The following is a 21,034-nucleotide window of genomic DNA, read 5'->3' as shown; positions in this document are numbered from 1 at the left end:
TTCTACTTTTGATGAACATTTGACTTGTTTCTCTTTTGTGCTGTTATGAACAGGGCTGCTGTATGCATCTTTAGTGGCTCTATGTGCATATGGCAGATGTACGGGCATTTCTGTAGGGATTATACCAACAAGTGGGATTGCTGGATGCCAGGACACAGGGTATTTTAGATAAAAAGGTCAGGGAGAGCCTTTCTGATGAGGTGATAGCTCAGGAGAGACCACAATGAAGTGAGGGAGAAAGAGTGCAGATATTTTGAGAATGCATAATCCAAGCAGAAGGAACAGTGAGCGTTAGGGCCCTATGGCAGAAAGCCCTGGCCCAGGTCAGAGTGGCTGGAGCCCAAAGAGGGACAGCAGGCGAAGTCGCTTGGTGCCCGGGGCCAGATTGCCAAGGGCCTGGAGGCCATGGGGAAGACTCCGAAGTTATTTGGAAAGTGATTGAAAGTCCCTGGGGTTTCAAAGGAGAGGAACATGATAAGATTTACATTTTCTTTTTTCTTTTTTTTTTTTTTTTTTGAAATGGAGTCTCAGTCTGTTTCCCAGGCTGGAGTGCAGTGGCACAATCTCAGCTCACTGCAACCTCTCCCCCTGGGTTCAAGCAATTCTTCTGCCTCAGCCTCCCGAGTAGCTGGGATTACAGACGCCTGCCACCACACCCGGCTAATTTTTGTATTTTTTTTTTAGTAGAGACGGGGTTTCACCATCTTGGCCAGGCTGGTCTTGAACTCCTGACCTCGTGATCCACCTGCCTCAGCCTCCCAGAGTGCTGGGATTACAGGCGTGAGCCACCGCGCCCGGCCAAGATTTACATTTTCAAAGGGCCACTCTGGCCGTCCTGTGGAGAACAGGTGACAGGGCACACTGGGGTGGAAGTAAGGAGAGGAACCAGAAGCCTCTGGCAATAATCCAAGCAAGAGATGCAGCCAACCTAGGGTGGCAATGGTAGAGATTTTGATTATGATTAGATCAAGAATGCATATTTTAAGGTGAAGCTGCAAGGACTTGCTGATGTCGGGTGTGAGGGTAAGAACAGAGTCAAGCATGATGCATGGATCTTTGGCTTAGGCTGTGGTAGGCTTGGGATGCTCTTAGATAGCCGAGCGGAGGTGTTGAGTCAGGAGTTGGATGTGCGAGTCAAGAGTTAGCCTGAGGACAAAACTCCAGGAGTCATCAGTATTTAGATGGCACTCACAGGGAGCAGCCCTGGCGGACAATGCGGGTGGAGAAGAGCAGTGGTCCTGGGGCTGGAGCCCTTCAGCAAGCAGAGGCCAGGAGGAGGAGGAGGACCCAGCAGGGGAGACCCAGCTGAGCAGTAGTGGAGAGGGGGCAAGCCAAGGGAATGTGGCATCCCAGATGCCAAGAAGAGCATGGCTAAGGGAGTGGCTAGCTCTGAGTGTTCTGGGGTTGGCAAAGTGCAGGCCATCAGTGCTAGGGACATGGGTGGTGTAAGGGGAGTGGTGGGAGTCAGGGAATGAGAGGAAAATGAGGAGAGTGGGCCAATCGTGTTGTTTTTAACTTTCAGGCTCTTCAGACTTACACTGCCCCTTAGAGATGAATCTCAACCATCTCTCCTTAACATTGCCAAAACTGGGACTCAAAGAGGAGGCAGAAGTTGCCCAAAGTCACAAGGCAAGCTCACAGCAGGGCTGTGGCCAAGATCTGGCCCCTGACACTCCCCGCTCTTCTGACTCCCACCCCCGAGTGAATGCACGTGGTACCCACAGCCCTGGGGGGCTGCTGTGCAGAAAACCCTCCCCTCAGTCCTTCTAGGACTTGCTATCTAACACACCATAGCCATGTTGTAAATTGATAGGTATGTGAGCTATTCACACTGTATGTATGGAATTTAGACTTTCATTTAAATTCAGGGTTAATTCATTTAAAGAAATTGACTATAAAAGCTGAGGCTAAGCCTCCCACCACCACATCTGCGCTGTCTGCAGTCTTTATGTTCTGCCTGCATTTCCCTTCTTTGGTCATTCTATCCTGGAGGAAAGAAACCGAATAAATGGATTCACTCCTAGAGTAATAGGAAGGGTTAATAGTAATCGTAACTGGCAGGAGCCTTTCTCCGTAGGGTGAACCAGCATAGCCTCACCTTCAGAATTCCTGCTGAGGGACCATCCTGACCCTACCTGCCTTTCTTCTATTTTAATGTATACATTTATATTCATATGCATATGTCATTTTGCATGAATGGTATCATAACATATATATCATTTGTTTCTAGAAAAAGTCTTCTTTGTTGCTTGGCTCATCCCAATCCCTCCTTCCTCTCTCTCTGTTCATGTCATTACAACTCCCGGAAACCCATGTGAGCAAGCTAGTATGTGTTCTTCCATATTTTTCTCCAAGCTCAAATAGTGGTCTATAGACACCTATGTACATATACATCTTTATGTATACACATATATGTATACACATATGAATACAGCCAGGGCTCTTTCTGGAGCACATAAGAATATGGAGGTTGCAAGTGAGAAGGATTTTCAGACCACCACTTAGAGGCTTGCGCCCCAGCTGGAAGGGTAGAGGAGTGAAGGGCAGGGAAGCCACAGATAGAAACACGTAACTCAAAGGTCAAGCTCTCAACCCTGGGGATGCCGGGTGGGGATGCACTGTGCTGTCACAGCCTACTGCCCCAGAGCACCGAAGCAGCTCACCCGCAGGTATTCTCCTGGGCGCAGCATGACTCACAGGCAGAGCCACTGTCACCATCTGGGCTGCTGAGGATGGGATTCCCCGGAGCTGGGCCAGAAGCTGTCTGTTTCTGCTCGCAGCTAACCTGGGTGTTCGAAGACTTCTCCTGCTGCCTTCCACGCCTCGCATGAATGTTTGTCATTTGAGAACCTGGAGCTTGTCTGGAAAGCAGTTCTGGGAAGTGCCATTCCAGGCTGTTCCCAAATTACGCAGAGGAGAATGAAGGGAGGGGAAAGGTTGAGCACAGGCTCTCCAGCACCATCCACCCCTTTTGTCAAATCCTCACCCATCCATATCCTTTGGCCCATATCTAACCAGCAAGCAACAGCAATAACATCGTGCCCTGCTAATTTTACTCTTCTTCATTCCACTGGAAATGTGCATGCATCTCACCAACAAAGGGAGGCGCAATGTCCTCTAAGTCACCAAACCCATCTTGAGTTTTGTTCATTTGCCATCTAGCTCACTCACAACCCATTTGTGATAAACTATACCTTAAAGACTGAATTAAGAGTTTAATTTCTCCTCATCAATAGGTCTTGTGGCATATGACAAGGAAGCAAGAGGGCGCACAGGATTTCTATACTCCACTAGATAAATCACCAAACCAGAGAGAAATAGGCAGGCCATCATGATCTTGAACACTGCACCTTGCAGACTCCGGCTGACGTGTCTGTGACCCTTTTCCACTGCACCTATTGGGCACCCCTTGTCTGCAGCAAGCACCCAGACTTTCATATCCAAAGAGCTCAGCATTAGTTGCTGCTGGTGACATGTTCCTATGTACTTTCTTCAGATTTCTACTGGCAACAATCTTGCGATTCTTTGGATGTGTATGGTATATCCTCCCAGGCTGTCTTCGTAGTTAAGAATCTGATTCCAAAACAAGCTGGGTTTTAAGGTGACGCAGGCATCCCCCTGTAACTTGTCTGCTCAGGCAAGGTCATTAGCAGGTCTTCAGACAAGGAGAAGCTTCTCTCAGTCAAGTGAGCAGAGGCTGCTTTGTTGAGCCCAGGGCGGGTCAGTTGATGTTGATGTTGGATTTCAAGGCCCTCTGGTTTGTCAAAAACCACTTAAGTGTTCTCAGGATCCCATCCAGCTCCAAAGCCCCAGTCTTGTGATCACTGCCGTACTATGTTCTTAGGAGGTCTAGCAAGGCTTTCAATTAAACTTGTGTAATTCATCAGTGTGCAGTGTCAGAAAGGTCTGGCTCTTTGGATCAATGCTTCCATGGCTATAAGAGCTAAGAGGTTCCTTAAAGGAACTGGGAGCTGTGACTCCACAGCTATACCTGGAGCTGAGAATTAAAGCTTCCCTTGTGTTCCTGTTGCTCTCTAGATAAGTCATGAAGGGTCAGCCCACCCTGCTGTCTTTGTGCTCTTTCTTTTCATCAGAGTTGTCAATCTATACCAGCTGTTGATTTGCCTGCACTGACAGAGACCTCATCTCATCTCTGTGCTCTGTTTTCCTGGAACCATTTCCAGTATGAAATTCTGTATCCATCAACATTTGTTTAAGGAGACAGAAGCTGTTCTAGGTATTCCAAGTAGGAAGGGGAACTAGAAGTTTACACAACCAGTGCAACTGCATGAAATCAGAGAAGCGTTGCTAACTACAGGAGGTTCAGCAGGGTTCCCTGGAGGTCATGGACACCTCATGAGTCCCAGGGAGCATCACACAGTCCATTTTCACACTGCTGATAAAGACATATCTGAGACTGGGTAATTTATAAAGAAAAAGAAGTTTAATGGACTCACAGTTCCACATGGCTGGGGAGGCCTCACAATCATGGTGGAAGGCAAAAGTCATGTCTTACATGGCGGCAGGCAAGAGAGAGAATGAGAACCAAGCAGAAGGGGCTTCCCCTGATAAAACCACCAAATCTCATGAGACTTATTCACTACCATGAGAACAGTATGGGGGAAACCACCCCCATGATTCAATTGTCTCCCACTGGCTCCTTCCTACAACGTACGGGAATTATGGGAGCTACAATTCAAGATGAGATTTGGGTGGGGACACAGCCAAACCATATCAGCATCTCTGCCACTACCCTTCTCAGTGGCCTGGATTTACAAAGCAGGTGCTTCACAGGAGCTTCCCTGGCAGCTGCAGCAAATCTCATGTCTGCCTCTGCCATGCATCTGTGCAACGGCATCCATAGAAAAGTGGCCTGGCTTCATCTTCCACCTTGCATGAATGCCTCTTGCTAGAGACTATCACTAGACTACACCAGAAAGAGAGTTCTGGCAAAAGTCCTGCAAGCTTCTCTCCTGCAGTGCTGCAGGGATGGAGAAAGGCAGTGGTGGTGCAGAACTGACACTGACCTTGGACAGTAAGGCACAACATGGACCAGGCAAGGACGCTGTTGCTTTATTTTGCCAAACTGGGTTGCGTTGAACACACTTTCCAGCATACTGCTTTTCTCACTCAACAATCCTTCACTGAAATCCCTCAAATCATATGTACATGCAACTTCCTTCTTTTTAATGCTGATTAATACTCCAGATGTGGCTTTCAGTAATTCAGCCAGCCAAGTAGATCATGAACACTTCCTTTTCCCTCCCTTCTCCCTCCAGTTGGTCACCAAGCACTGCCCTCATTACCTCTCAAACCCTCCACTTCTTCATCCTCATCATCCCTTATTGACATTGCTATGTTATTGATATGGTTTTGCTATGTTCCCACCCAAATCTCACCTTGAATTGTAATAATTCCCATGGGTCAAGGGCAGGGCCAGGTGGAGATAATTGAATCATGAGGGCAGTTTTCCCCATACTGTTCTTGTAGTGAATAAGTCTCATGAGATCTGATGGTTATATAAATGAGAGTTCCCCTACACGAGCTCTCTTGCCTGCTGCCATGTAAGACTTGACTTTGCTCCTCATTCACCTTCCACCATGATTGTGAGGCCTCCCCAGCCATGTGTAACTGTGAGCCAATTAAATCTGTTTCCTCTACAAATTACCCAGTCTCTGGTATGTCTTTATTAGCAGCATGAGAACAGACTAATAAATTGGTAGTGGTAGAATGGGGTGGTGCTGTAAAGATACCTGAGAATGTGGAAGCAACTTTGGAACTGGGTAACAAGCAGAGGTTGGAACAGTTTGGAGGGCTTAGAAGAAGACAGGAAAATGTGGGAAAGTTTGGAACTTCCTAGAGACTTGCTGAATGGCTTTGACCAACATGCTGATAATTATATGAACAATAAAGTTCAGGCTGAGGTGGTCTCAGATAGAGATGGGACAAGTTCCCAGAACTTGTTGGGAACTGGAGCGAAGGTGACTCTTGCTATGTTTTAGCAGAGACTGGTAGCTTTTTGCCCATGCACTAGAGATTTGTGGAAGTTTGAACTTGAGAGAGATGATTTAGGGCATCTGGCAGACGAAATTTCTGAGTAGCAAAGCATTCAAGAGGTAACTTGGGCGCTCTTAAAAGCATTTTGTTTTGTGTATTCACAAAGATATGGTTTGGAATAGGAGCTTATGTTGAAAAGGGAAGCAGAGCATAACAGTTTGGAAAATTTGCAGTCTGATAATGCAGTAGAAAAGAAAAACCCATTATCTGGGGGGAAACTCAAGCCAGCTGCAGAAATTTCCGTAAGTAATGAGGCATCACATTTTAATTGCCAAGACAATGGGGAAAATGTCTCCAGGCATGTCAGAGGTCTTCACAGCAGCCTCTCCCATCACAGGAGGCCTGGAGGCCTAAGAGGAAAAAATGGTTTCATGGGCCAGGCCCAGGGCCTTGCTGCTTTGTACAGTCTCAAATCCCAGCCATGGCTAAAAAGGGCCAATGTAGAGCTCAGGCCACTGCTTCAGAGGGTGCAAGTCCCAAGCCTTGGCAGCTTCCACATGGTGTTAAGCCTGCAGGTGCACAGAAGTCAAGAAGTGAGGTTTGGGAACCTCCACCTAGATTTCAGAGGATGTATGGAAATGCATGGGTGTCCATGCAAAAGTTTACTGCAGAAGCAGAACCCTCATGGAGAACCTCTGCTAGTGCAGTGTGGAAGGGAAATGTGGGATGGGAGCCCCCACACAGAGTCCCTACTGGGGCACTGCCCAGTGGAGCTGTGAGAAGAGGGCCACCATCCTCCAGACCCCAAAATGATAGATCCACCAACAGCTTGCACTGTGCACCTGGAAAAGCTGTAGACACTCAATGCCAGCCTGTGAAAGCAACTAGGAGGAGGGCTGTACCCTGCAAAGCCACAGGGTGGAGCTGCCCAAGACCATGGGAACCCACCTCTTGCATCAGCATAACCTGGAAGTGGCATGGAGTCAAAGGAGATCATTTTGGAGCTTTAAGATTTGACTGCCCTGCTGGATTTTGAACTTGCATGGGGCCTGTAGCCCCTTCCTTTTGGCCAAGTGTTTACCCATTGCATATACCCCCATTGTATCTCAGAAGTAACCAACTTGCTATTGATTTTACAGGCTCATAGGTGGAAGGGACTTGCCTTGCCTCGAGACTTTGGACTATGGAGTTTTGAGTTAATGCTAAAATGAGTTAAGACTTTGGGGGACTGTTGGGAAGGGATGATAATTTTTGAAATGTGAGGACATGAAATTTGGGAGGGGCCAGGGGCGGAATGATATGGTTTGGCTGTGTCCTCACCCAAATCTCACCTTGAATTGTAATAATCCCCATGTGTCAAGGGCAGAGTCAGGTAGAGATAGTTGAATCATGGGGACAGTTTCCCCCATACTGTTCTGATGGTAGTAAATAAGTCTCACAAGATCTGATGGTTATATAAATGTGAGTTCTCCTGCACAAGCTCTTGCCTGCCACCATGTAAGACATGACCTTACTCCTCATTCACCTTCCACCATGATTGTCAGGCCTCCCCAGCCATGTGTAACTGTGAGTCAATTAAACCTCTTTCCTTTATAAATTAGACAGCCTTTAGTATGTCTTTACTAGCAGCATGAGAACAGACTAATACAGGTGTCCACCTAACATTCATTTTGCACCAGTATTGCGCAAATGCAAATGCAGTCTCTGCTATGCAACCAGAGTAATTTTTCTTAAATGCAAATACTTTATTTTCTAAATTAAAAATCTCATCAAGTTTCACCCCTATTGAAAATGTCTCAGTGACTCATCTTTGCCTTTGAGGTCAAATCTAAACCCCACTGTACAATTCCTGCAGGGCATCTCTCTCCTGGCATCTCATCCTCCCTGCCGCCCTGCTACCATCATCCTAACCAGACCTCTCCTCCTGCTGCCCTCCACTTCATCCACACTTAATGACCTCAGTACCTTGAATGTACTTGCCCATTCTACTTTCAGGTTTATCCAGACGCAACTTTCTGTCCAGTAACACCCCTCTCCCTGCTCACCCTGCTGGATTCTTTGCCAAGACAACTTTTACTCTTCTTTTTGATCTCAGACTAAAATGACACTTCTCCCAGGGAGCCCCTTGGATCCCAAATTATGGTGGTTCTTTCCTAGATATCCTGGTGGAATCTGTACTTCTACATAGCACATAGTTTTCACTGCCATTGTTTGTTCTCTGTATTTTTCCCTACATTATTTAGGAATGCGTTGGGCTCCAAGTAATGGAAAACACAAAACAGTGGATTGTGTGGTACAGATACGCACACGTGCACTCGCACACATAATATATATAGTGTGTATGAGTGCACATATATACTATCTAGAGAGAGTATATATGTATTGAAACTGTGGATTAGGGGAGCTATTGTATGTGTGTGCATGTGTATACATGTGCATATATACATATATACATACACACATGCACATACATACAATAGCCCCCCTTATCCACGGTTTCACTTTTAAAGGTTTCAGTTTTACCTGTGGTCAATCACGATCTGAAAATACTAAATGGAAAATTCCAGAAATCATAAGTTTTAAATCGTGCACCATTCTGAGTAGCATGATAAAATCTCACTCTGATGTGAATCATCCCTTTGTCCCGTGGGTCCAGGCTGAACATGTCACCCACCCGTTCATCACTAAGTGGCCATCTCAGTTATTGGATCAGCTATCCTGGCATCACAGTGCCTGTGTTCAAGTAACCCTTCTTTTACTTAATAGTGGCCCCAAAGTACAAGAACAGGGATACTGGCAATTTGGATAAGACAAAGAGAAGCCATAGTGTGCTTCCTTTAAGTGAAAAGGTGAAAGTTCCTGACTTAAAGAAAAAAATATTTTTATTACAGTATTTGTTACAATATACTGCACCTGCACTGTGGGCCTGCTGCTTTTTCTGCCCAATCCCCTGACAAACTTCCTGCCTCATGTTTTTTCCTCAGATTTTTCCAGGACCTGACCTTCTTCAGATATAAACCTCTTGTATGTGATATGAGTTGCAAACATTTTCCCAAATCGACAACTGTGTTTTAACATTTTGTGCATATTTGATTCTCTTTGGGGCTTTTTCATTGTTAACAAAAAGAGTCAAACTCTGAAATATTTGGAGAGACATTTGGAGCCAAATATGAGTGACCATGGCCCATGACACAGGTCTCGGAGATCCTAATAACATGTGCCCAAGGTGGTTGGGGCACAGCTTGGTTTTACACATTTTAGGGAGACATGAGACATCAGTCAAATACATTTAAGATGTACACTGGGGCCAGGCACAGTGGCCCATGGCTGTAATCCCAGTGCTTTGGGAGGCCAAGGCAGCAGATCACCTAAGGTCAGGAGTTTGAGACCAGCCTGACCAACATGGGGAAACCCAGCCTCTACTAAAAATACAAAAAGTATCTGGGCATAGTGGCAGGCGCCTGTAGTCCCAGCTACTTGGGAGGCTGAGGCAGGAGAATTGCTTGAACCTGGGAGGCAGAGATTGCAGTGAGCTGAAATTGCACCACTGCACTCCAGCCTGGGTGACAAAGTGAGACTCTGTCTCAAAAAAAAAAAAAAAGGACATTGGTTTGGTCTGGAAATGTGAAACAGTGCAAAGTGGGGGTTTCCAGATTATAGGTAGATTTAAAATTTTTCTAATTGGCAGTTGGATGAAAGAGTTATTAATAGAAAGGAATGTCTGGTTTGTGATAAAGAGGTTGTTGAGACCAAAGTTTTATTATGCAGATGAAGCCTTCAGGTAGCAGGCTTCAGAGAGAATAGATTTTAAATGTTTCTTATCAGACTTAAGTCCAATTAGATGTTAAATGCTGGATGTTAAATGTGGATGTTAAATGCTGGTCAGCTTTTAAATGCTGGATATTAAATGTGGATATTTAAATGTTAAATGCTGGATGTTAAATGCTGGTCGGCTTTTCCTGCATTCCAAAAAAGAGGAGAGCATAATGAGGCCTGTCTGACTCCTACTTCCCACCTTGGCCTGAACCAGTCTTTCAGGTTAAATTTTAGGGTACTCTGGCCAAGGAGGGAGCCTATTTAGATGGTTGTCGGGGGGCCTTCAAATTTTATTTTTGGTTTACACTATTATGTTCCATTGTTGAGTCTGATCAGAGACTAGTCATTGAGGCAGTAGAGTTCATGCCAGTGTCTCAGAGTGCTCCTTCCTTCTCTTTGTACTTACTTTTCAGAGTTTCTCTGGTTATTCTTGCTTATTTTTTGATGTGAATTTAAAATCAGCTTGTCTGACTCCAAGGAAGGAAAACAAAACCTGCTTCTGTGTTTTTTTTTCTTTTTTTTTTTTTTACTGGAATCAAATCAAATGTATAAGTTAGAGGAATAAATTACAACATTAAGTCTCCTAAACTAGGAACATAGTATTGTTGATGGAAAAACCAAATTCTGTAAAATATGTATATATTTTTTGAGACGGAGTCTTGCTCTGTCGCCCTTCTGAGCCAGTACGAATGACCATGACCCAGGGAACAGTCTTAAGAGATCCTGAGAACAAGCGCCCAAGGTGATCAGGTTACAGTTTTGTTTTATACATTTTAGGGCGACAGAAGTTACAAGCAAAGACATGGATCAATACATGTAAGGTATACATTGGTTCAGCTTAAAAAGGTGGGACGTCTCAAAGATGCTTAGAAAGGCAAGGAGTGGGGATGGTCACAGGTCATAGGTGGATTCAGAGAGATTTTCTAATTGGCAATTGGTTGAAAGAGTTCAGCTTTGCCTAAAGATTTGAAGTCAGTAGAAAGAAATGCTTGAGTTAAGATAAGGGGATTGTGGAAGCCGAGGTTCTTGTTATGTAGAGGAAGTCTCCAGCTAGCAGCCTTCAGAGAGAATACATCGAAAATGTTTCAGACCTTACAACGTGTCAGACTCTTAGTTAATCTTTCCTGAATCCAGGAAAGTGCTAGCTCCGTTAATGGAGAGTCTCTACAGATGCAAATTTCCCCCACAAAGATAGCTTTGCAGAGCCATTTTAAAATATTTCAAAGAAATATATTTTGAAGTAAAATATATTTGATTTCCTTTAGAGTCTGCTATCTGTCATGTGATGCTTACCAGAGTCAGGTTGGAATTTGGTATCTCATTGCTACACAGTCTGTTTGGTGATCTCTATTTTGTGATCTCTATTTTAATGTTAATGCTGGTCTGTTGTGTCTAAACTCCAAAAGAAAGGCGGTATTACAAGGTGTGTCTGACCTCCCTTCCAGCCATGTCCAGGAATTCAGTTTTTCAGGTATCTCTGAGGTCCTCTTGGCCCAGAGAGGGTTCATTTGGTTAGTTGGTGGGGATTAGGATTTTATTTTCAGTTTACGGTATACACAGTTTAACTTTTATGCCCTTCAGGAATATTCTAAGTTTTCCACATTTATGTTGTTGTTGACAAAAAGATTCAAGCTCTGTAAGACATTTGAAGATATTTATTCTGAGCCAAATATGAGTGACCAATGGTCCATGACATAGCCCTCAGGAGATCCTGAGTGCATGTACCCAAGGTGGTCAGGGCACAGTGGGGTTTTATATACTTTAGGGAGACATGAGACATCAATCAATATGTGTAAGACGTACATTTGTTTGGTCTGGTCTGGGAAGGTGGGACAACTTGAAGTGGGGGCTTCCAGGTCATAGGTAGATAAGAGACAAAAGTTTGCATTCTTTTATGTCTTTGATCAGCCTTTCACTGAATACACAATTTACATGTGAGAGGCAGGTAGAGGAATAATCACTTATGCCTTAGTCTGACTCAGTAAATCTGAATTTTTACATAAACAATAGGGCAGAGGAAGCAACCAGATATGCATTTGTCTCAGGTGAGCAGAGAGATGACTTAGAGTTCTGTCTGTCCTTTGTCCCACACCTGTGGAGATAAGCTATCAATTTACATTGCCAGGGTAAAATGCCACAGAACTGTTTTAGGGCTCTGAATCCCTAAAGAAAGATCTTGAGGCCCATAAGGAATTTCCTTGTGAGCAAATTGTGAGGGAGGTGTGTAGTGTTTTTTATCTTTTTAGCTATCTTATTTGGGAATAAAATGGGAGGCAGGTTTGCCTGACACCCTTTGGCTTAGTGATTTTGGGGTCTTGAGATTTATTTTTCTTTCACATTGTGTACATTTCTTTTAAATATATCCCTCAGTACTTTATCATTTTAGTTGCAATTGTGTATGGAGTATTCTTCCATTATGTCTTCTAACATGTTTTTCTTCAGAGATTAAGGCTATTTATTTATGTGTGTTCATTTTACATCCAGTGTATTCAGCACTAATGCCCTTCACGGACTATGTCCAGCTCTCTGCCTCCCTCTTGTGGGCACATGGGAGGATGTAGTTCCTGGGCCCCGTGTTTGGAGGGAGCCTGTGGCTAGTTCTTGCCATGGATTGTAACAGAGGTGAGATGTCACCTCTGGACCAGAGTATTTGATTTTCAATGGGAGATGCTCCTGGCTTTTTATCCTTCTTCCACAGTCATAGGCATATAGTGGCTGCTCTATAAGCCTGAATCCTGGAATGACAAGCTATGTCACAGAGTTCAGTCAACCCATGGTGGATGTGTGGAACAAGCAAAAAGTAAACCTGTGTTGTTACGACCTCTAGGATTTGGAGGCTGTTTGTTACCATGTTATAGTCACTCCTGCTGTTTATGGTACGCTCTAGGTAATTGTGGTGTCAGTGTGGTGTGTTTCATGGTAGTTTCCACTTTATAAAGTTTCTGCCTTTTAATTTCCTATGCAGATATTCATACCTCTTATATCTTCTGTTTTCATATGTACTTTGGATTTGTTTTAATCAGGTATGCAGATATGGAAATTGTTGTTATAAAGGAAGAAGTTTGTTACTCACAATTCCCTGGAAGCAGGGTGCACAACATACCACACAGGGCTACATGGGGAAGCCCTGTTTCTGTATTTCTGTTTTAGGTTGGCTACTTGACTTATTTTTCATTTTTATCATTCCTACGGTGCTATCTGTAGTCTGTTTTCTCTTTTCTCCCTTATAATTTAACTTCATTTCTAAAACAGTTTGACTCCTTTTTCCCCCTGAGTTTAATCAGTTTCTGTTTCACAGTCAGGAGGCAGAGGGAGTAGGAGGAAAACCAGAGCAAGAGCCTTTGTTGCAGTTTCCATGGGAAGGATTGGGCAGGGCACGGCAAGCAGGCTAAGCTGGTTGAGGGTTGGCTAGTCTGAATAATTCCAGCAGGCCCAAAGTGGAGGGGCTGTCCTGAGTTATCTGGTACCTGGCCCTGGGCTGATTAGAGGAGGGGAATATTGGCCTGCAGTGTAGGAAAGGCTGTGGTTGAGGGGTCTGGGCTTTGGATTAATGGGTTTATATATGAAAGGCAGGCTTGCAGAAAAGTAGTTTGTCATCTCTAGGAATTTGCTAGCCCAAGGAGATGCAGCTTCTCCCAGGTCACAAAGGCCCCAAGATGTCAAAGCGTCATAAAATACAAAGAATAAAAAACATGATTAATACACTTCATTGCCAGTTGAACAGTTTTGCCTTATAAAGTGGTTTTCCTCATCTTACTTAATGCTTTTTGGCCTGAATTCTACCTTGTTTGATACAAGATCATAATCTCAGTTTTGTTGTTATTGTTGTTTTGTCTTTGTCTTGTGTACCTGATAAACTATTATCTATCTGTTTTAGTTGTGACCTTTCTAAATCACTTTGCTCTAGGTGTGTCTCTTATATACAGCAAATGATTCATCTTTCTTTTTAGAGATAATGTAAAAATCCTTTTCTTTAAATAGTTGCATTAAGCCTACTTAAATTTATTGCTCTCACAGATATGGTTGGTTTTAGTTCTGTCATAGTTTCTATTTTTCTGTGTAAATATTTTAAATGTCTTTCACTATGTTATCTTAGCTTTTTATTTTAGAATATTTTTTCTGATATTTTAAAAAACTATGTTAATGGTTACTTTTTTAACCACTAGTATAACAATACAATTATGTTTATAACTAGTGGTTATATAAGTTTGCCTTTATGTAATATCCTATATCCCTTTTTCTTGGGACAATATCAGTTTATTCCCTATATGCCTCAATAAAACAAGCTTCCATCTTCTTCCTTCATTCTCCTCTCTCTCTTCTACCATCTAATTTAACCAATAGTATATCTTTTGTCTGTTCTTATTGTTTGCCCTTCTACTATTAAATATGCTTACATATACATATTTGACCTGTCAACTGTAGTTTTGTTTTTTTTTGTTGTTGTTATTTTTGAGATGGAGTCTTGCTCTGTCGCCCAGGCTGGCATGCAGTGGTGCAATCTCAGCTCACTGCAACCTCCACCTCCCAGGTTCAAGCAATGCTTGTACCTCAGCCTTCTGAGCAGCTGGGACTACAGGCATGTCCCACCATGCCCAGGTAATTTTTGTATTTTTGGTAGAGACAGGGTTTCGCCATGTTGGCCAGGCTAGTCCCAAACTCCTGACCTCAAGTGATCTGCCTACTTTGGCCTCCCAGAGTACTGGGATTACAGGTGTGAAACACTGCACCTGGCCTGACCTGTCAACTGCAAACATTATCTTTGCAGTCTCATGTATAACAGCTGAGGCATTGCAAATTTATTCTGCTTTCTGAATTCTACCATTTTTGTTGATTGTGTCATTTTCATTTTGACAGAATATTGATATTCTTCTTCATCACTTGTATCTCTACCTTTGCTTTTCCTTAGATGTGCAGTTAAATAAACTTACTGCTGTCTGACTGCTCCTTTGCCAAACTCTTATTCTTCTCTTGATTGGCTGGAGTTCATCCTCTATTAGTTTTCTCAAAAAGTGTCCATTTGAGAAATGTTTTCTGAACTATTCGTGTTTAAAATGGTTTGTCTACAGCCTTTATACAGAAAAGAGTAGACTGGATGGGCATAAAACCTTCTTAGCTCATATTGCTTTCTTTCCTTCAGTATCTTGTAGATGTGGCCCTATTGTCTTTTGGCATTGACTGTTGCTGCCAAGAAGTATGTTGCTAACCTGATTTTCTTTCTTTTTTGCTTACATATTTAAAAAATTCCCTTTATCTTTAAAAGAGGATAATTTTAAAATATGTTGGTATTGACTATACTAGAACAGTTTCCTTATATACAGTGTGCCCTTTAAATATGTAAAATCAAGTATTTCAAAAAGTTTGCTTTTTTAATTAAAGTCTTTAAATTCTTTTTTTTCTTTCCATTATTTTAGATTTTTTATTTGGGGCTCAAATTATGAGTGTGTTGGATTTTTTTTACCTATACTCTGTATCTAACATTTTTCTTTAACCCTGTGTTTCTTTATTTCTGTTTTGTCTACTTTACTTTTCATTTTTATCATTGTTACTATGCTATCTGTAGTCTGTTTTCTCTTTTCTCCCTTATAATTTAACTTCATTCCTAAAACAGTTTGACTCCTTTTTCCCCTGAGTTTAGTCAGTTTCTGTTTCACCTCCTCCTGTGAGTTCATGTATATCTGATTTATAGTTTTTCTTCAGAGCTGTGATACTTTTGTACTAAATTAAAGCAGCTCATCCCTCTCTGAGTGCCAAAATACATATGTTAAGTTTAACTTGAAATCCACTGCCTCTTAAGACAATGAAAAAAATCAAATGATTTAGAAGTTTAAGGCAGAAACATTTTCAGCAGTAAACTGTAGTAGAGGTTGTAGTTCTTACCATGAAATCTGTGTCTACTAGTAATCCAATAACTTGCTTTTTGGTGATAATCAGAAATTGAGGCATCCTGGGAGAAAAACTTCACAGGAAGCTTCCTCAGTCTTTGAATTCTTTTGGTTAAGGTCTTCTTCCATACAGCTATACTGTCTTGCTGCTTGGAGGAACTATTCCTGGAAGAAGAAACAGAGTAAGCAAATACAGAAAGATAGGACAACAGGAATATAGCTTGAAGATCTGCAGGAGAAAAGGAATATTTTCAGCTGTGTGTATTGCTATCCAAAATAAATTAGAATTCTGAGCATATAGAATTAGATAAGGAGACTAGAAATTGGATAGTCAGCTAATATCTCCCATAGTCAAATATTTGGCTTTAAAACCTAGGATGTAAGTTGTAACTAGAATTAAGCTTATTCTCATAGAGATGGAATTAATCTTCAAAGGAGGGTATAAATTAAGAGAAAAGAAGAGCAAGAAGAAAAATTAGGGGAATCCATGTGGTTTAAGGGCAGGAAGAGGCAAAGGAAACAGTGAAGGGACCATAGAGTATCCCAGGGTGCAGGAGAAGAGGAAGTGTGAAAATATCCATGTTAGAATGAGGCTTCTACTGCCCTCCCATGGACTTTATGGCCTCAGTGTGTTTGGGAGATGGCATTAGTAACAGTTGAATGAGAAACTCACGGAGTATAGATAAGTCCATGTATTTGAATCTCAGCTCCATCGCTTACTAGCTGGCTTTTAACTCTGAGTGCTGGAAGTTAAACAGAAACCTATAATTAATGAGAATAATGGTAACTACCATGTATTAGTGCTTTCCATAAAGGAAGAACTTTACAAACACTATCTCCTTTTCTCATTTAACCCTCATAAGAATTCTCATTAGATGGATTGTGTTATCCTAATTGTACAGGAAGGAATGCAAGGCCTTGGGTGATGAAATGATACATTCACCATCAGAGAATTAGTTAGAAGGTGGAACCAGGGCTCAAAACCAGGCCCTAGAACCTGTGTTCTTGACTGTTCTTCTGGGTTGCATTCCTTCATCAGGGACATGTAGGCTGTGGCTGCCCCAGTCTTCCAGCCTCAGGTTTCACCATGGGCCTCTGCGCCTTTCCTTCTCATCCTTACTTGATGTGACATCTGTTGGGGTTCCCAGTAACTTAAAATGGAAAAGATGAGAAGAGAGCTTATTTTTATTTGCTCCTTAAAATTAAGGCTAAGTTTTTAATTCTTTGATTTCTCTTGAAAATTTTTTAATTTTTAATTGTTATGGATACATAATAGTTGTACATATTGATGGGGCAGATGTGATATTTTGATACCAGCCTACAATGTATAATGATCAAATCTGGCTAATTGGGATATCCATCACCTCAAACATGCATCATTTCTTTTGTGTTGGGAACATTCCAAATCTACGTTTCTAGTTATTTTGAAATATACATTAAGTTATTGTTAACTATAGTTGCCCAATCGTGCTATAGGATGATGCCTAACTGAATCGGGTGTAGTGTGTGATACTCCCTCCTGCCGTTACAAGCCCACTGACTCTCAGAGTTGGGAATCAGAGTGCCCACGCTGCCTCCAACTCCCCAGTGTAGCTGTGCCTAGTGCTGCGAAGTGCCAGTCCAGCACCCCGTGTCGGGGTGGGAGCCCTGCTGAGTGCGTACCCACGCTGGGCACACCTGCCCAGCCTGGCATCACACCCGGTGCAGGGCCTGAGCTCAGAAGCCTATCTCCCACCAAAGCTCACTAACAAGAGAATCCCTCCCAAGCTTCTGCTTCTCTCATATTAAGCTTAAAATAAAAAGTAAAACTCTGAGCAAAAGCCCAAAGAAACTTTGAGAATTATTTCAATTCATTTTTCTTTAACTGATGCTTTGTTCCCCTCAGAGAGTAAGCTCTACAACTTGATTTTCAAAGGGGGATGTGATAATCAGGGATGCAGTGTTTAGATGTGTGTGTGTGTGTGTGTGAACCTAAAGGCTCTGAGACTGTGTATAGTCACACATATTTTAGATGGACATCACTTATGGGTGTGAAATTCTACTTTTAGAGTCATGCAGAGGGCCATTTTTCCCCTTTGAAAAATGAGAACTACTAGTAAAAATTCATTAGTTTATGTCCTAATGGGAAACCCTTCTTGTCACGGTTCTTCTCTATGATGAGACCATTATTCATGCATTCGTATTGTTACCTCTTGTCATTTCTTGTCCACAGGCAAAAACTGGGACCTGACAGCCGCTCTGAGCGACTATGAGCAGCTCCGCCAGGTGCACACAGCCAATCTGCCACATGTGTTCAACGAAGGGCGGGGTCCCAAGCAGCCAGAGCGAGAGCCACAGCCCGGGCACAAGGTGGAGCGACCCTGCCTGCAGAGGCAGGACGACATTGCCCAAGGTACCGCTGAGGGACTGAGCCTGGGCACAGCCGCCCAGGCCAGTGCACCACAGCTTGCAGGCGGGTTGCGTGGTACAAAGAATGGTGGGGTCATCACCTCCCAGATGCAGACAAATTGGCCTCTCAGTGCCTTCTTTCTCACACTATGCCGAAATGTCCTTTGTTGCTTCTATCCATGGTTCCAACCTCTACCTCAGAAAAGCAGAAAAATGAGTCTGATTTCCTAGGACCCCAAAAGCCCAATAAGTGAGTAAAAGCCAGCATTCCTCCTGGAGTCTTGGTTTTTTCAGACCAAACATCTCTAGTTCTTTCACTTATTTCCAAAGTAACACAGTCTCCAAGTCTGTTCAGCATCACATTTCTTGTCCCACGCGCTCCATCTTCTCTATCCTTTTTCTTCATTATGAAAGTAAGATATGCTTATTATAACAAAGGAAACAATACAGAGATATATGAGGAAAACTTAAGAGCATTTGCCTCCACACCTCCCAGATCTCACCAGTGTAATGACGGCTGATAACATTCTGGTGGTCTCCTCCTGCTCCTCTTGCTATATTGTTCAAAATCAAACACATCAGAGTCAAATGCACAGCACACTGCAAAGTGCTTGTTTCACTGAGCAGGAGATGATGAACATAATCTCTCAATAGCTACATTTTATTCTATAATGTGTTAATTTTTAATCACTGCTGTATTCATGGTGATTCTGTTTTTGCTTGGGTTTTTGTCGTTGTTATTATTTGTTAATTGCCACTGAAAGCAATGCTGAAAGAAACATCTTTATACCTCTAATCGTACATACTGGTGCTTTTGTTTCTATAGGTTTGCATTCCCAGAATGGATTTGCTGTGCCAACACGTGTGTGTTTCTAGCTTAATAATTTTAGGGCTTCTTTCCTAATATATTGCTACTCACCATGTGTGAAACCGGGTGTTTCCCTTCAATCTTGCCAGCACTGGAAATTACAATGTATGGTGTGCTGGGCCATTCTTTCACTGCTGTAAAGAAATACCTAAGGTTGGGTAATTTATTTTAAAAAGAGGATTTCTTGGCTCGTGGTTCTGCAGGCTTTACAGGAAGTATGGTGCTGGCATCTGCTCAGCTTCTGGGGAGACCTCAGGAAGCTTACAATCATGCAGAAGGCAAAGGGGGAACAGGCACTTCACATGGCCAGGGTAGGAGCAGGAGAGAGTGAGTTGGAAGGCAGAGGTGCTGCATACTTTTAAATGATCAGATCTCATGTGAACTCAGAATGAGAGCTCACTTATCACCAAGGGGTTGGCCCAAGCCATTCATGAGGGATCTGCCCCCGTGATCCAAACATCTCCCATTAGGCCTCACCTCCAAGATGGCGGATTGCATTTCAATATGAGATTTGGGTGGTGACAAATATCCAAACTATATCAATCCACTCCTGGGCCCTCCCAAATCGCATGTCCTTCTCATTGCAAAATACAATCATGCCTTCCCAGCAGTCCCTCAAAGTCCTGACTTGTTCCAGCATTAACTCAAAAGTCCAAACTCTTGTCTGAGTCAAGGCAAGTCCCTTCCACCTGTGAGCCTGTAAAATCAAAAACAAGTTATTCACTCCCAAGATACAATCGGGTAAACATTCCCATTCCAAAAGGGAGACATTGGCCAAAAGAAAGGGGCTCCAGGCCCCACACAAGTTCAAAACACAGCAGGACAATCATTAAACCTTAAAGTTCCAAAATAATCTCCTTTGACTCCATGTCTCACATCCAGGGCACACCAGTGCAAGATGTGGACTCCCAAGACCTTGGGCAGCTCTGCCCCTGTGGCTTTCCAGAGTTCAGCCCCCATGGCTGCTCTCTGCTTGCAGCTTTTCCAGGTGGAGGGTGCAAGCCACTGGTAGATCTACAATTCTGGAGTCTGGAAGGTGGTGGCCCCCTTCTCACGGCTTTACTAGGCAGTGCCCCCATGAGGACTCTGTGTGGGGCCTCCAACCTCACATTTCCCCTTGGCACTGCCCTAGTAGACGTTGTGTGTGAGGGCTATGCCCCTGCTGCAGGCTTCTGCCTGGACACCCAGGCTTTTCCATACATCCTCTGAAATCTAGGCAGAGGTTGCCAAACCTCATTCACTCTTGCATTCTACATGTCTACAGGTTTAACACCATGTGAAAGTCACCAAGGCTTATGGCTTGCACCCTCTGAAGCAGCAGCCTGAACTGTATCTGGGACCTTTTGAGCCAAGGCTGGAGCTGGAGCAGCCAGGATGTGGGGAGCAGTGTCCCAAGGCTACACAAGGTAGCGGGGCCCTGGGCCTGGCCCATGAAACCATTCTTTCCAACTAGGCCTGTAGGCCTTTGATGGGAGGGGCTGCTGTGAAGGTCTCTGAAATGCCTTCAAGGCTTTTTCTCCATTGTCTTAGGTAATAGCACTCATTTAGCTTCCTTTTCGTCATGCAAATATCTCTAGCAAGTAGTTGCTCCTCAGCCTGCTTGAATTCTTCTGAAAAAGCTTTTTCTTTCTTTGCCACATGGCTAGGCTGCAAATGTTTCAAACTTTTACATTCTGCTTCCCTTTTACATTCTGCTTCCCTTAAATATAAGTTCCAACTCATATCTTTGCTGCAGCATCTGAATGCAGACTGTTAGAAGCAGCCATGCCACCTCTTGAATACTTTGCTGCTTATAAATTTCTTCTACCACATACCCTAAATCATCAAGTTCAAACTTCCACAGATCCCTAGGGTATGAACAGAATGCAGCTGAGCTCTTTGCTAAGGCAAAACACGTGACCATTTGCTCCATTCCCCAATAATTTCTTCATATCCATCTAAGACCTCCTCAGCCTTGACTCTGTTGTCCATTTCATTATCCATATTTTGGTCATAACCATTTAACCAGTCCCTAAGAAGTTCCAAACTTTCCCTCACTTGCTGTCTTCTTCTGAATCCTCCAGACTTCCAACTTCTGCCC

At 43.3% G+C, this 21,034-nt stretch overlaps 1 protein-coding gene across 3 annotated transcripts in view; it reads left to right on the top strand.

The window, feature by feature from the left end:
* The window catches only part of OTUD7A (OTU deubiquitinase 7A), a 393,053-nt gene that overhangs the window by 281,124 nt on the left and 90,895 nt on the right, over positions 1–21,034 (top strand). For all 3 annotated transcript variants that reach the window (XM_016927863.4, XM_016927862.4, XM_054666883.2), the window contains one exon: positions 17,911–18,090. In XM_016927863.4, the coding sequence (XP_016783352.1) occupies positions 17,911–18,090 (180 nt within the window). The remainder of the gene's footprint in view (positions 1–17,910; positions 18,091–21,034) is intronic.

This window comes from Pan troglodytes, chromosome 16, assembly GCF_028858775.2.
Source record: "Pan troglodytes isolate AG18354 chromosome 16, NHGRI_mPanTro3-v2.0_pri, whole genome shotgun sequence".
Taxonomy (NCBI): Eukaryota; Metazoa; Chordata; class Mammalia; order Primates; family Hominidae; genus Pan; species Pan troglodytes.
Note: the sequence above shows the minus strand (reverse complement) of the source record. Positions and strands in the feature narration are given on the sequence as shown.